The sequence below is a fragment of the Scyliorhinus torazame genome, chromosome 5, assembly GCF_047496885.1.
Source record: "Scyliorhinus torazame isolate Kashiwa2021f chromosome 5, sScyTor2.1, whole genome shotgun sequence".
NCBI classification, from domain to species: domain Eukaryota; kingdom Metazoa; phylum Chordata; class Chondrichthyes; order Carcharhiniformes; family Scyliorhinidae; genus Scyliorhinus; species Scyliorhinus torazame.
The window spans coordinates 187649092-187664231 of record NC_092711.1 but is presented as its reverse complement, the minus strand read 5'-3'; the positions used below and the strand labels follow the sequence as shown (position 1 = coordinate 187664231).

The following is a 15140-nucleotide window of genomic DNA, read 5'->3' as shown; positions in this document are numbered from 1 at the left end:
ATGTTGTGTATTTGTGAGGGGTAGCAGCACGGTAGCATAGGGGTTAGCACTATGGCTTAACAGCACCAGGGTCCCAGGTTCGATTCCTGGCTTGGGTCACTGTCTGTGCGGTTTCTTCCCACAGTCCAAAGATGTGCAGGAATAGGTGGATTGGCCATGCTAAATTGCCCTTGGTGTCCAAAAAAGGTTAGGTGGGGGTACGGGGATAGGGTGGAGGTGTGGAAATTGGTAGGGTGCTCCTTCCAAGGGCTGCTGCAGAGACGATGGGCTAGTGGCTTCCTTCTAATGACGCTATGACTTGTTCTGTTATTAATTATATCCAGCACAGAACTGGTAGACCCTTGCGCTTTGTTATATCACTGGACTGAATAATTGTTATCGTGTTCATCATCGCATCGGAAAACTAAATAATATTGGCTGCAACAATATTAGGTACCAATGGCGGAGCTCCAACCCAGCATTCAGAATTGTTCCGCACATTCCCATTACAGAGCGTGATCAGAGCATGCGCCCTGTAATGCCTTGCGCATGCGCAGTGCTGGTCTGTGAGCTGAGCCGCGGAGCGCGTGTGAGAAAATGGTGGCTGCAGCAAAATAACACCATTAGTAGGTCGACAGGAAGAATAAAGCTTGTGGAGTGGGCATGGAGGCTTCATAAACATTCAGTGCAGGCCACAGATCCTGAATCAGAAACTACCGGCCTCACGACAACAGCAAACTGACCAGCAATGGCGGGATCTCTCCCTCTGCTGGGCGCGGGGGAGCGGCTGTGCAGCAGGGCGCATGCGCGGTCGCCTGTTCCAAACAGCAGGAGGAAACAATATTGAGAATTTCTACATTGGACTGATGGATTTTGGAAACATTTTACGGGGGATTAGAAGGGGCGGATTTACACACACAAATCTTAAACGAAGATACATTTTGTCGCTTCTCAATTTCTATCCTGAACTGACACTGATGGATTGTTCTATAAACTCCTTCTTACAGGACATTAGGAGAGGATTTTCAGACGGGAAACTCAAACCAAGCATCACATCAAATTCTGACAGTCACTTGATTCATCAGGACTCCGATATTCTCAGCCTCTGAATGCAAGTATTGAGGTCCGAGATCATTAGCACTCACGGTGTAACATTTCTTCACACATCCTTCTGACTTATCTAAGATCTAAATTTGGGTCTGCATTCCTTCTATGATCAGTGTATGGAAACAGCTTTTCTTTATCAGCCTTATCTAACATTAAACTAATGTGACAGGGGGAGGGAAGTAAAATGAGGTCAGAAACAAAAGGCAGTAAGGGGAAAAATGTACGGCAGAGAAGCCATAGTCAAAAATCAAAAAGGGCCACACGACAGGGTACAGTGGCTGAGGAGAGCTCAGTGAATAGGCAAAGTAATACGAAAAGGAATAAAACGGGAAGTAAAAATAAAAATGGAAAGTGAAGCAGCAGGTTATTACATGAAGATATGGTTCAGAACATAGAAAATACAGCACAGAACAGGCCCTTCGGCCCACGATGCTGTGTCGAACTTTTGTCCTAGATTAAGAACAAGTTAATCTACACCATCATTCTACCGTAATCCATGTACCTATCCAATAGTCGCTTGAAGGTCCCTAATGTGTCTGCCTCAACTACTTCCACAGGCAGTGCATTCCATGCCCCCAGTACTCTTTGGGTAAAGAACCTACCTCTGACATTCCCCCCTATATCTTCCACCGTTCACCTTAAATATATGTCCCCTTGTAATAGTTTGCTCTACCCGGGGAAAAAGTCTCTGACTGTCTACTCTATCTATTACCCTGATCATCTTGTAAACCTCTATCAAGTCTCCCCTCATCCTTATCTGTTCTAATGAGAAAAGGCCTAGCAGCCTCAACCTTTCCTCGTAAGACCTACTCTCCATTCCAGGCAACATCCTGGTAAATCTCCTTTTCACCTTTTCCAAAGCTTCCACATCCTTCCTAAAATGAGGCAACCAGAACTGCACACAGTACCCCAAATGTGGCCTTACCAAGGTTTTGTACAGCTGCATCATCATCTCACGGTTCTTAAATTCAATCCCTCTGCTAATGAACGCGAGCACACCACCGGCCTGCTTCACAGCTCTATCCACTTGAGTGGCAACTTTCAAAGATCTATGAACATAACCCCAAGATCTCTCTGCTCCTCCCCATTGCCAAGAACCCTACCGTTAACCCTGTATTCCGCATTCATATTTGTCCTTCCAAAATGGACTACCTCACACTTTTCAGGGTTAAACTCCATCTGCCACTTCTCAGCCCAGCTCTGCATCGTTTCTATGTCTTTTTGCAGCCGACAACAGCCCTCCTCACTATCCACAACTCCACCAATCCTCGTATCGTCTGCAAATTTACTGACCACCCTTCAACTCCCTCAACCAAGTCATTAATGAAAATCACAAACAGCAGAGGACCCAGAACTGATCCCTGCGGTACGCCACTGGTAACTGGGCTCCAGGCTGAATATTTGCCATCAACCACCACTCTCTGACTTCCATTGATTAGCCAGTTCGTTATCCAACTGGCCAAATTTGCCACGATCCCATGCCTCCTTACTTTCTGCGTAAGCCGACCATGGAGAACCTTATCAAATGCCTTACTAAAATCCCTGTACACTACATCTACTGCTTTACCTTCATCCACGTGCTTGGTCACCTCCTGAAATAATTCAATAAGACTTGTGAGGCAAGATCTACCCCTCACAAATCAATGCTGACTATCCCTAATCAAGCAGTGTTCACTATTTCCCTGTTCCCTTTTTTGAACAGGGGAACAACATTCATCACTCTCCAATCCCCTGGTACCACCCCTGTTGACAGTGAGGACGAAAAGATCATTGCCAACGGCTCTGCAATTTAATCTCTTGCTTCCCATAGACTCCTGGGAGATATACCGTCAGACCCGGGAGACTTGACTATTCTCAAGTTTTTCAAAATGCCCAACACATCTTCCTTCCTAACAAGTATCTCCTCAAGCTTACCAGTCTGTTTCACACTGTCCTCTCCAACAATATGGCCCCTCTCATTTGTAAATACTGAAGAAAAGTACTCGTTCAAGACCTATCCTATCTCTTCAGACTCAATACACAATCTCCCGCTACTGTCCTTGATCGGACCTACCCTCGCTCTAGTCATTCTCATATTTCTCACATATATGTAAAAAGCCTTGGGGTTTTCCTTGATCCGACCCACCAAAGATTTTTCATGCCCTCTCTTAGCTCTCCTAATCCCTTTCTTCAGTTCCATCCTGGCTATCTTATATCTTGTATCCCTCCAGTGCCCTGTCTGAACCTTGTTTCCTCAGCCTTACATAAGTCTCCTTCTTCCTCTTAACAAGACATTCAACCTCTCTTGTCAACCATGGTTCCCTCACTCGACCATCTCTTCCCTGCCTGACAGGGACACACATATCAGGTAAGTCGTATCTGTTCCTTGAACAAGTTCCACATTTCAATTGTGTCCTTCACTGACAGCCTATGTTCCCAACTTATGCACTTCAGTTCTTGTCTGACAGCATCATATTTACCCTTCCCCCAATTGTAAACCTTGCCCTGTTGCACGTACCTATCCCTCTCCATTACTAAAGTGGAAGTCACAGAATTGTGGTCACTATCTCCAAAATGCTCCCCCACTAACATATCTATCACTTGCCCTGGTTCATTACCAAGTACCAAATCCAATATGGCCTCCCCTCTGGTAGGACAATCTACATACTGTGTTAGAAAAGCTTCCTGGACACACTGCAAAAACACCACCCCATCCAAACTGTTTGATCTAAAGAGTTTCCACTCAATATTTGAGAAGTTGAAGTCACCCATTTCTACTACCCGGTGACTTCTGCACCTTTCCAAAATCTGTTCCTCCACATCTCTACTGCTATTTAGGGGTCTATAGAAAACTCCCAACAAGGTGACTGCTCCTTTCCTATTTCTGACTTCAACCCATACTGCTTCAGTAGGCAGATCCTCCTCGAACTGCCTTTCTGCAGCGATTATACTATCTCTAACTAACAATGCCACCCCCACCTCTTTTACCACCCTCCCTGATCTTATTGAAACATCTATAACCAGGAACCTCCAACAACCATTTCTGCCCTCTTCTATCCAAGTTTCCATGATGGCCACCACATCGTAGTCCCAAGTACAGATCCATGCCTTAAGATCACCCACCTTATTCCTGATGCTTCTTGCGTTGAAGTATACACACTTCAACCCATCTCTGTGCCTGCAAGTACTCTCCTTTGTCAGTGTTGCCAACCACACTGCCTCACTACATGCATTGATGTCCTGAACATCGACTACCTTAGTTGCTGGACTACAAATCCGGTTCCCAGTCCCCTGCCAAATTAGTTTAAACTCTCCCGAATAGTACTAGAAAACCTCCCTCCCAGGATATTGGTGCCCCTCTGGTTCAGATGCAACCTGTCCTGCTTGTACAGGTCCCACCTTCCCCAGAATGCACTCCAATTATCCAAATACCTGAAGCCCTCCCTCCTACACCATTCCTGCAGCCATGTGTTCAACTGCACTCTCTCCCTATTCCAAGCGTCGCTATCACGTGGCACCAGCAACAAACCAGAGATGACAACTCTGTCTGTCCTAGCTGTTAACTTTCAGCCTAATTCCCTAAACTCATTTATAACATCCACACCCCTTTTCCTACCTATGTCGTTGGTACCAATGTGCACCACGACTTCTGGCTGCTCGCCCTCCCCCTTAAGGATCCTGAAGACACGATCCGAGATGTCATGGGCCCTGGACACACTGTGCGTTCAACAATAACGAAAATTAGGAGAAACTTTAAAAGGAAAAATAACTTCGGAGAGGTTACTGATAGAGGTGATAAGATTCAAAACAGAGGTATAAAAGCCAACATAAGGGTGCTTTACCTAAATGCTCATAGTATTAATGAATAAGGTAAATGAGTTGAAGGCGCAAATCATCATGAATGACTATGATTTAGTGGCCATTACTGAAACATGGTTAAAAGATGGTCACGACTTGGAGTTAAATATCCAAAGGTATTAAACGATTCGGAAGGACAGAGTGGGTGGTGTAGCTCGGTTATTTGAGGATGACATCCGGGCAGGAGTGAGGGATGACATCGGTGCGATGAAGGATAAGGCTGAATCCATTTGGGTGGGAATCAGGAATAGTAAGGCGAAAAAAATCACTGCTAAAAGTAGTCGCGAGGTCACCAAATAGGAACACGACGGTGGGGCAGGCAATTAACAAAGAAATAATTGATGCATGTAGAAATGGTACAGCAGTTATCATGGGGGATTTTAATCTACATGTCGATTGGTTTAACCAGGTCAGTCAAGGCAGCCTTGAGGAGGAGTTTATAGAATGTATCCGTGATAGATTCCTGGAACAGTATGTAATGGAACCTTCGAGGGAACACGCAATCCTAGATTTTTCATTTTCATAGATCTGGTCCTGTGTAATGAGACAGGATTGATTAATGATCTCATAGTTAGGGATCCTTATGGAAGGAGAGATCACAATATGGTGGAATTTAAAATACAGATGGAGGGTGAGGAGGTAAAATCAAACACTGATGTTTTGTGCTTAAACAAACGAGATTACAAGGGGATGGGAGAAGAGCTAGCTAAGATAGACTAGGAGCAAAGACTTTATGGTGAAACAGTTTTGGAATAGTGGAGATCCTTCCAAGCGTTTTTCACAGTGCTCACCAAATATATATACCAACAAAAAGGAAGGACGGAAGAAAAAAGGAAAATCGACCATGGATATCTCAAGAAATAAGGGAGAGTATCAAATTGAAGGAAAAAGCATACAAAGTGGCAAAGATTAGTGGAAACTAGAGGATAGGGAAATCTTTAGGGGGCAACAGAAAGCTACTAACAAAGCTACAAAGAAGAGTAAGATAGATGATGAGAGTAAACTTGCTCAGAATATAAACACAGATAGTAAAAGTTTCTACAAATATATAAAACAAAAAAGAGTGGTGAAGGTAAATATTGGTCCTTTAGAGGATGAGAAGGGAGATTTAATAATGGGAGATGAGGAAATGGCTGAGGAACTCAACAGGTTTTTTTGGGTTGGTCTTCACAGTGGAAGACACAAATAACATGCCAGTGACAGATGAAAATGAGGCTATGACAGGTGAGGACCTCGAGACGATTGTTATCACTAAGGAGGTAGTGATGGGCAAGCTAATGGAGCTAAAGGTAGACAAGTCTCCTGGCCCTGATGGAATGCATCCCAGGGTACTAAAAGAGATGACTAGGGAAATTGCAAATGCACTCGTGATAATTTACCAAAATTCACTAAACTCTGGGGTGGTCCCAGCAGATTGTAAATTAGCAAACGTGACACCACTGCTTAAAAAAGGAGGTCGGCAGAAAGCGGGAAATTATAGGCCAGTTAGCTTAACTTCGGTAGTCGGGAAGATGCTGGAATCTATCATCACGGAAGAAATAGCGAGACATCTGGATGGAAATTGTCCCATTGGACAGATGCAGCATGGGTTCATAAAGGGCACGTTATGCCTAACTAATTTAGTGGAATTTTTTGAGGACATTACCAGTGCGGTAGACAACGGGGAGCCAATGGATGTGGTATATCTGGATTTCCAGTAAACCTTTGACAAGGTGCCACACAAAAGGTTGCTGCATAAGATAATGACGCATGGCGTTAAGGGTAAAGTAGTAGCATGAATAGAGAATTTGTTAATTAATAGAAAGCAAAGAACATAAGAAGTATGAGCAGGAGTAGGCCATCGGACCCCTCGAACATGCTCCGCCATTCAATGAGATCATGGCTGATCTTCAATGGACTCAGCTCCACTTTCTGGCCCGAACACCATAACCCTTAATTCCTTTATTCTTCAAAAAACTATCCATCTTTATCTTAAAAACATTTAATGAAGGAGCCTCAACTGCTTTACTGGCAAAGAAATTCCATAGATTCACAACCCTTTGGGTGAAGAATTTCCTCCTAAGCTCAGTCGTAAATCTACTTCCCCTTATTTTGAGGCTATGCCCCCTAATTCTGCTTTCACGCGCCAGTGGAAACAACCTGCCCGCATCTATCCTATCTATTCCCTTCATAATTTTATATGTTTCTACAAGATCGCCCCTTATCCTTCTAAATTCCAACGAGTACAGTCCCAGTCTACTCAACCTCTCCTCGTAATCTAACCCCTTCAGCTCTGGGATTAACCTAGTGAATCTCCTCTGCACACCCTCCAGCGCCAGTACGTCCTTTCTCAGGTAAGGAGACCAAAACTGAACACAATACTTCAGGTGTGGCCTCACTAATACCTTATACAATTGCAGCATAACCTCCCTAGTCTTAAACTCCATCTCTCTAGCAATGAAGGACAAAACTCCATTTGCCTTCTTAATCACCTGTTGCACCTGTAAACCAACTTTTTGCGACTCATGCATTAGCTCACCCAGGTCTCTCTGCACAGCAGCATGTTTTAATATTTTATCATTTAAATAATAATAAGAGTGGGGATTATTGGGTGTTTTAAAGAGTGGGGACTAATGGGTGTTTCTCTGGTTGGCAATCAGTAGCTAGTGGTGTCCCTCAGGGATCAGTATTGGGCCCACAATTGTTCACAATTTACAAGGTTGATTTGGAGTTGGGGACCAAGTGCAATGTGTCCAAGTTTGCAGACGGCATTAAGATGAGTTGTAAAGCAAAATGTGCAGAGGATACTGGAAGTCTGCAGAGGGATTTGGATAGGTTAAGTGAATGGGCTGGGCTCTGACAGATGGAATACAATGTTGACAAATTTTGGTAGGAATAACCGCAAAAGGGATTATTCTTTAAATGATAAAATATTAAAACGTGCTGCTGTGTAGAGAGACCTGGGTGTCTTAGTGCATGAGTCGCAAAAAATTGGTTTACAAATGCAACAGGTGATTAAGAAGGCAAATGGAGTTTAATACTAGGGAGGTTATGCTGTATCAGGTGTTAGTGAGACAACACCTGGAGTATTGTGTTCAGTTTTGATCTCCTTACCTGAGAAAGGACGTACTGGCGCTGAAGGGTGTGCAGAGGAGATTCACTAGGTTAATCCCAGAGTTGAGTGGGTTGGATTACGAGGAGAGGTTGGACTGGGACTGTACTCGTTGGAATTTAGAAGGATGCGGGGGGGATCTAATAGAAACATATAAAATTATGAAGGGAATAGATAGGATAGATGCAGGCAGATTGTTTCCACTGGTGGGTGAAAGCAGAACTAGGGGGCATAGCCTCAAAATAAGGGAAGTAAATTTAGGACTGAGATTAGGAGGAACTTCTTTACCAAAGGGTTGTGAATCTATGGAATTCCCTGCCCAGTGAAGCAGTTGAAGCTCCTTCATTAAATGTTTTCAAGATAAAGATAGATAGTTATTTGAAGAATTAAGGAATAAAGGGTTATGGTGTTCGGGTGGGAAAGTGGAGCTGAGTCCACAAAAAATCAGCCACAATCTCGTTGAATAGCGGAGCAGGCTCGAAGGGGCAGGTGGCCTACTCCTGCTCCTAGTTCTTATGTTCTTATATCCTAGGACTTATAAACACCTCAATCAAAGGTCCCCTCAATCCCCTTTGCTCCAAGGAGAACAAATCAGTTTCCTCTGACCTAACCTGACAGCTAAAATTCCTCCTCCCTCGAACCATTCCGGTAAATCTCCTCTGCACCTGCTTAAGACCCCTCCCATCCTGATAATAAGAATGTAAGAGTTAGGAGCAGAATTAGGCCATTCAGCCCATCCAGTTTGCTCTGCTGATCATGGCTGATATGTTTCTCATCCCCATTCTTCTACCTTCTCCCCATAACCCCGATCCCCTTATTAAAGAAGAACCCATCTATCTCTGTCTTAAAGATACTCAGTGACTTGGACTCCACAGCCTTATGCGGCAATAAGTTCCATAGATTCACCACCCTCTGGCTGAAAAAATCCCTCCACATCTATTTTAAAGGATCATCCCTTCAGTCTAAGGCTGTGCTCTCGGGTTCTAGGTTCTCCTAGTGGAAACATCCTCTCCACATCCATTCCATCTAGGCCTCTCAGTATTCTGTAAGTTTCAATTAGATCCTCCCATCATCCTTCTAAATTCTATCAAGTACAAACATTAGCTGCTTCTCATTTGACAAGTTCTTCATTCTGGGAATCATTCTTTTGAACCTCTTTCCTTAGATATGGGACCCAAAACTGCTCACAATATTCCAAATGGGGTCTGACCAGAGCCTTATGCAACCTTATGCAATGCTCCTGTATTCTAGCCCTCTCGACATGAATGCTGACATTGCATTTGCCTTCCTAACTGCCAACTGAACCTTTATGTTAATCTTAAGAGAATCCAGAATTAGGACTCCTAAATCCTTTGGTGCTTCAGATTTCTGAAGCCTTTCTCCATTTAGAAAATAGTCCATGTCTCTATTCTTCTGACCGAAGTGCATAACCTCACACTTTTCCACATTGTATTCCATCTGCCATTTCTTTGCCCACTCTTCCAGCCTATCTAAGTCCTTCTGCAGCCACCCTGCCTCTTCAACACTACCTTTCCCTCTCCTTAACTTTGTATCATCTGTAAGCCCAGCAACAATGCCCTCAGTTCCTTCTTCCAGATCGTTAATATACATCTTTAATGTGTGGTGACTACTGGTTTGCACAGACGCAGATGTTCTGTGTTTGGGTCTGTGACATCATCACACATCAACAATTGCACCCCCCCCCCCCCCCCCCCCCCGGGTATTTTCTCAACTGGGAAGTTTTTCTCTGAGTTTCGGATATCTTTCCAGCTGCAGACTCCAGCAGGAGATTTTAACATTGAAAACAAGGAAATTGTTTCAGAGATTATTACTTTTGATCATTGATCGACAAGTTAATTCTGTTCACTTTTAGCTATAAGATGTTCCATGTCTCTGGGGCTGGTGTGACTCCTTTACTGTGGATCTGAATCCATGTCCATTCATTACTCTGTTTCACCTCTGCTCTCCCTGATCACCTCTTTGCAATTATTTCACTTCCTCTGTCTCTAATAATGGGTGCATTGTAACTATGTTTAGGAGTTTACTGTGACATTTGCCAACTGTGTCTAAATGAGGTTTCCACCTGCTGCCCATCCCCTGACCATGTGCTACTGATTTACCAATAATGGTAAATGTAAGTAGATGGACAGATTTTAATTAGTAATGGGTTGAAGGGTAATGGAGGATGGGCAGGAAAGTGGAGTTGAAGCCAAGATGAGATTAGGCCACAGATCAGCCATGATCTCATTAAATGGCAGGACAGGCTCAAGGGGCTGAATAGCCTGTGCCTGCCCCTAGTTCTTATGTTCTTTGTCATCCCACAGGATGTTTCACAGTCGCGGCTTGTTTTTCCTACTCTATAGTTCCTTTCTCTTTTTCTTCTGATTTAATACTAACATCAAATTCAGCATCATTTGTATTTCCCAGAATTGATTCTCTATACACTGAAATGTTAAGCTTGTTTCTCTCCCACAGATACTGGAGTGTATTTAGGTTTATTGTCTGTGTACCGAGGTACAGTGAAAATGATTGTTCTGCGTACAGTCCAGGCAGATCGTTCCATACATGAAAAAATATAGGACATACATATACATAAATACACAATGAAAATACATAGACACAGACATCAGGTGAACCATACAGAGTGTAGTACTACACAGTTCAATCCATAAGAGAGTCATTCAGGAGACTTGGAACAGCGGGGAAGAAGCTATTTTTGAATCTGTTAGTGCGTGTTCTCAGACTTTTGTATCTTCTGCCTGATGGAAGAGGTTAGAAGAGAGAATAACCCGGGTTTGAGGGGTCTTTGATTATGATGTCCGCTTTCCCAAGGCAGCAGGAGGTGTAGGCAGAATCAGTGGACGGGAGGTGGGTTTGGGTGATAGACTGGTCTGTGTTCACAACTCTCTGTAGTTTTCTACCGTCTTGAGCTGAGCAGTTGCCATGACAGGCTGTGACGCAGCCAGAGAGGATGCTCTCTATGATGCATCTGTAAAAATTGATAAGAGTCAATGTGGACATGCTGAATTTCCTTAGTTTCCTGAGAAAGTATAGGCGCTGTTGTGCTTGGTTGGAGCGATCATGTGGGTGAACCAGGACAGATTGTTGGTGTTGTGCACACCTATGAATTTGAAACTGTCAACCATCTCCACCTGGACTATGTTGATGCAGACAGGGTGTGTACGATGCTTCACTTCCTGAAGTCAATGAATAGCTCCCTAGTTTCGCTGACATTGAGGGAGATATTTTTGTCGTTACTGTACTCTGACTCATAGTTGTTTGAGATCCGACGCACTACAATGTAGTGTCATCAGCAAACGTGCAGGTGGAGTTGGAACCAAATTGCGCCACACAGTCGTGTGTGTGTAAGGAGTATAGTGGGGGGCTAAGTACGCAGCCTGCAGGACCACAGTATTGGCGATTTCCAGGGGGGAGGTGTTGCTGTTTATCCTAACTGGTTGTGGTTTATGGGTCAGGAAGTTGAGGATCCAGTTGCAAAGGGAGGAGCCAAGTCCTAGGTTTTGGAGTTTTGATATGAGCTTGGCTGGGATTATGGTGTTGAAGGCGGAGCTGTAATCAATAAATAGGAGTCTGATGTCAGAGTCCTTGTTGTTGAGATGCTCCAGGGATGCGTGTCAGGCCAGGGAGATGGTGTCTGCTGTGGTCCGGTTGTGGCGGTGTGCATTCTGTAGTGGATCAAGGTGTTCTGGGAGTATGGAATTCCTGTGTCTCATGATCAACCCCTCAAATTACCGCTAGACCCAATTCTCCTGCTTCATGCACTTTTCTCTCTCCTCTATTTATTTATCTCTCCCTCTCTCCCATCCACAGAAGCTCGAGTCTGTAGATACAGTCCGGGGGCAGGTTCCATTCCCTGAAGGAAATTAGTATTTTTACAACAATCCAGCTGTTTTCATGGTCACTTTTTCCTAGTGCCGGCCCCACAAACTACCAGATTCATTCAGCCCAATTTCACAACCTGTTTTTGTGGGTTCTCTCTCACTCCCTTTTTTCTGTTTTAAACCAATTTCACAGAGTATTTGAAGGAGAGGATTGGCAGTCAAGAAACTGATACCAAACATCACATCAGCATCTGACAGAGTTTCTCAATTTGTCGTAACGTGAATCAGTTATTGAGCATGGAAGGAAAAAACACCGGACACAGTGGGGAGAAGCCATGGAGATGTGGAGATTGTGGGAAGGGATTCAATTACCCATCAGAGCTGGAAATTCATCGACGCAGTCATACTGGGGAGAGACCATTCACCTGCTCAGAGTGTGGGAAGGGATTCACTCAGTCATCTACCCTGCTGACACACCAGCGAGTGCACACTGACAAGAGACCTTTTAAATGTTCAGACTGCAGGAAATGCGATAAAAATTCCGGGAACCTGATGTCCCATCAATGTGTTCATGCTGGCGAGAGACCGTTCAGGTGCTCTCACTATGGGACTGGGTTCAGGCGATCATCTCAACTTAATGAACACCAGCGAATTCACACGAGGGAGAAACTGTTCACCTGCTCCAAGTGTGGGAAGAAATTCCTGTATTCATCCAAGTTGCTGACACACCAGTGCACCCACACTGGGAAAAGGCCATTCAGCTGCTCCAAGTGTGGAAAGGGATTCATTAGATCCTCACACCTGATTGCACACCAGCAGGTTCACAGTGACGAGAGACCTTTTCAATGTCCAGATTGTGGGAAGTGCTATAAGAGGTTCTGGGAACTGATGTCCCATCAACGTGTTCACACTGATGAGACACCATTCAGGTGCTCTCAATGTGAAACTGGGTTCATTACATCATCTGACTTCATTAAACATCAGCGCACTCACAGTGACGAGAGACCGTTCAGGTGTCCTGACTGTGGGACTGGGTTCAGACGATCAACTCATCTCACCGTACACCAGAGAACGCACACTGGGGAGAGACCATTCACCTGCCCTCAGTGTGGGAAGGGATTCATTCAGTCATCCAACCTGCTGACACACCAGCTAATTCACACTCAGAAAAGGATGTTCACCTGCTCTGAGTGTGGGAAGGGCTTTACTCAATCACGATATCTGCTCAGACACCAGCGAATTCACACTGACGAGAGACCTTTTGCCTGCTCCAAGTGTGGGAAGGGATTCACTGATTCTTTCATTCTGCTGAATCACCAGCGGGTTCACATTGATGAGAGGCCTTTTAAATGTCCAGACTGCGGGAAATGCTACAAAAGTTCTGGTAACCTGATTATCCATCAGCGAGTTCACACTGACGAGAGACCTTTTACATGTCCAGATTGCGGGAAGTGCTTTAAAAGTTCCAGGAATCTGATGTCCCATCAGCGTGTTCACACTGATGAGAGACCGTTCAGGTGCTCTCAGTGTGGGACTGGGTTCAGGCGATCATCTCAGCTCATGAAACATCAAAAAGTTCACAATGAGGGGAGGAAGTTCACTTGCTCCGAGTGTGGGAAAGGATTCACTCGGCCATCCCATCTGCTGAGGCATCAGCGAATTCACACTGGGGAGAGACCATTTACCTGCCCCAAGTGTGGGAAGGAATTCACTCAGACATCCAACCTGCTGAAACACCAGCAAGTTCACAAGGAACAACACTGATTGGATTTTACTGTTCCTTGAATCCAGGGTTAAACCATTGAGAAATGTTTTTGCTGATGTTAATAAACTTCAGCCCAGTTCACAATGACGAGAGGCGGCTCACTTGCTCTGAGTATAGGAAGGAATTCACTCGGCCATCCCATCTGCTGAAACACCAGCGAATTTACACTGGGGAGAAACCGATCATCTGCCCCCAGTGTGGGAAGCAGTTAATTTTCTGGTTATAGTCAAATAAATCGGCTTGGTGTTAATTCCACTCTGTGTTGAGTCTTTTTAATATCTCACACAAGTTGATCCTTTTGAAGGGCTCTCCCTCTCCCCTGTCTCCTCCATCCTCACCTCCAACAACCAGGAGTGAGGAGCTCATGAAGCTTCTTTGTCACCAAGATTGGGTCATCTCCCTGCAAAACAGATATACTGCTTTGGATACTGTTGAGAGAGATGGCTCACCAGGGGAAGGCAGCAGCAGCCAGGTTCATGGCACCGTGGCTGGCTCTGCTGCGCAGCAGGGCAGGAAGAAGAATGGCAGGGCTATAGTGATAAGGGACTCAATCTTAAGGGGAATAGACAGGCGGTTCTGCGGACGCAATCGAGACTCCAGGATGGTATGTTGCCTCCCTGGTGCAAGGCTCAAGGATGTCTCGGAGCGGTTGCAGGACATTCTTGGGGGGGGGGGGGGGGGACAGCCAGCTGTCATGGTGCACATAGGTACCAACAATATAGGTAAAAAACAGGACGAGGTCCTACAAGCTGAATTCAGGAAATTAGGAGTTAAACTAAAAAGTACGATCTCAAAGGTAGTAATCTCAGGATTGCTACCAGTGCCACGAACTAGTCAGAGTAGGAATGTCAGGATAGATAGGATGAATGCGTGGCTCAAGAGATGGTGCAAGAGGGAGGGATTCAAATTCCTGGGGCATTGGAACGGTTCTGGGGGAGGTGGGACCAGTACAAACCGGACGGTCTGCACCTGGGCAGGACTGGAACCGATGTCCTAGGGGGTGTGTTTGCTCGAGCTGTTGGGGAGGGTTCAAACTAATGTGGCAGGGGGATGGGAACTGATGCATGAAGTCAGAAGGTAGTAAAACAGGGACAGAAACAAAAGGCAGGAAGGGGGAAAGTGTAAGGCAGAGAAGCCATAGTCAAAAATCAAAAAGGGCGACAGTACAAGGCATAGTGACTGAGGGGAGCTCAGTGAATAGGCCCAGTTAATACTAAAAGGAACAAACCAGGAAGTAAAAATATAAATGGTAAGCGACGCGGCAGGTTGTTCCATGAAGATATGGGTTCAACGACAAGGAAAATTAGGAGAAACGTTAAGAGGAAATATAACTTAGGAGAGGTTACTGATCGAGGTGTTAAGATTCAAAACAGAGGTATAAAAGCCAACATAAGTGTACTTTTCCTGAATGCTCGTAGTATTCAGAATAAGGTAAATGAGAAGCCAACATAAGTATATTTTACCTGAATGCTCGTAGTATTCGGAATAAGGTAAATGAGTTGATGGCGCAAATCATCGT

General features: G+C 44.7%; 1 protein-coding gene across 2 annotated transcripts; it reads left to right on the top strand.

Moving 5' to 3' along the window:
* Positions 1-541: 541 nt before the first annotated feature.
* Positions 542-13876, top strand: LOC140420813 (uncharacterized). 2 transcript variants are annotated; one of them, XM_072504866.1, is made up of 2 exons: positions 542-1090; positions 12050-13876. In XM_072504866.1, the coding sequence occupies exon 2, from the start codon at positions 12154-12156 to the stop codon at positions 13618-13620; it is 1467 nt and encodes a 488-aa protein (XP_072360967.1). In that variant the 5' UTR covers positions 542-1090; positions 12050-12153; the 3' UTR covers positions 13621-13876. The 2 variants fall into 2 exon arrangements, with proteins under 2 accessions (XP_072360967.1, XP_072360966.1); XM_072504865.1 differs by having other exon boundaries at positions 542-1102.
* The last annotated feature ends 1264 nt before the right edge of the window (positions 13877-15140 follow it).

What these genes read in the sequence shown, in the direction of transcription:
- LOC140420813 (XM_072504866.1), top strand. Translation starts at nt 12,154, where the DNA reads ATGGAAGGAAAAAACACCGGACACAGTGGGGAGAAGCCATGGAGATGT.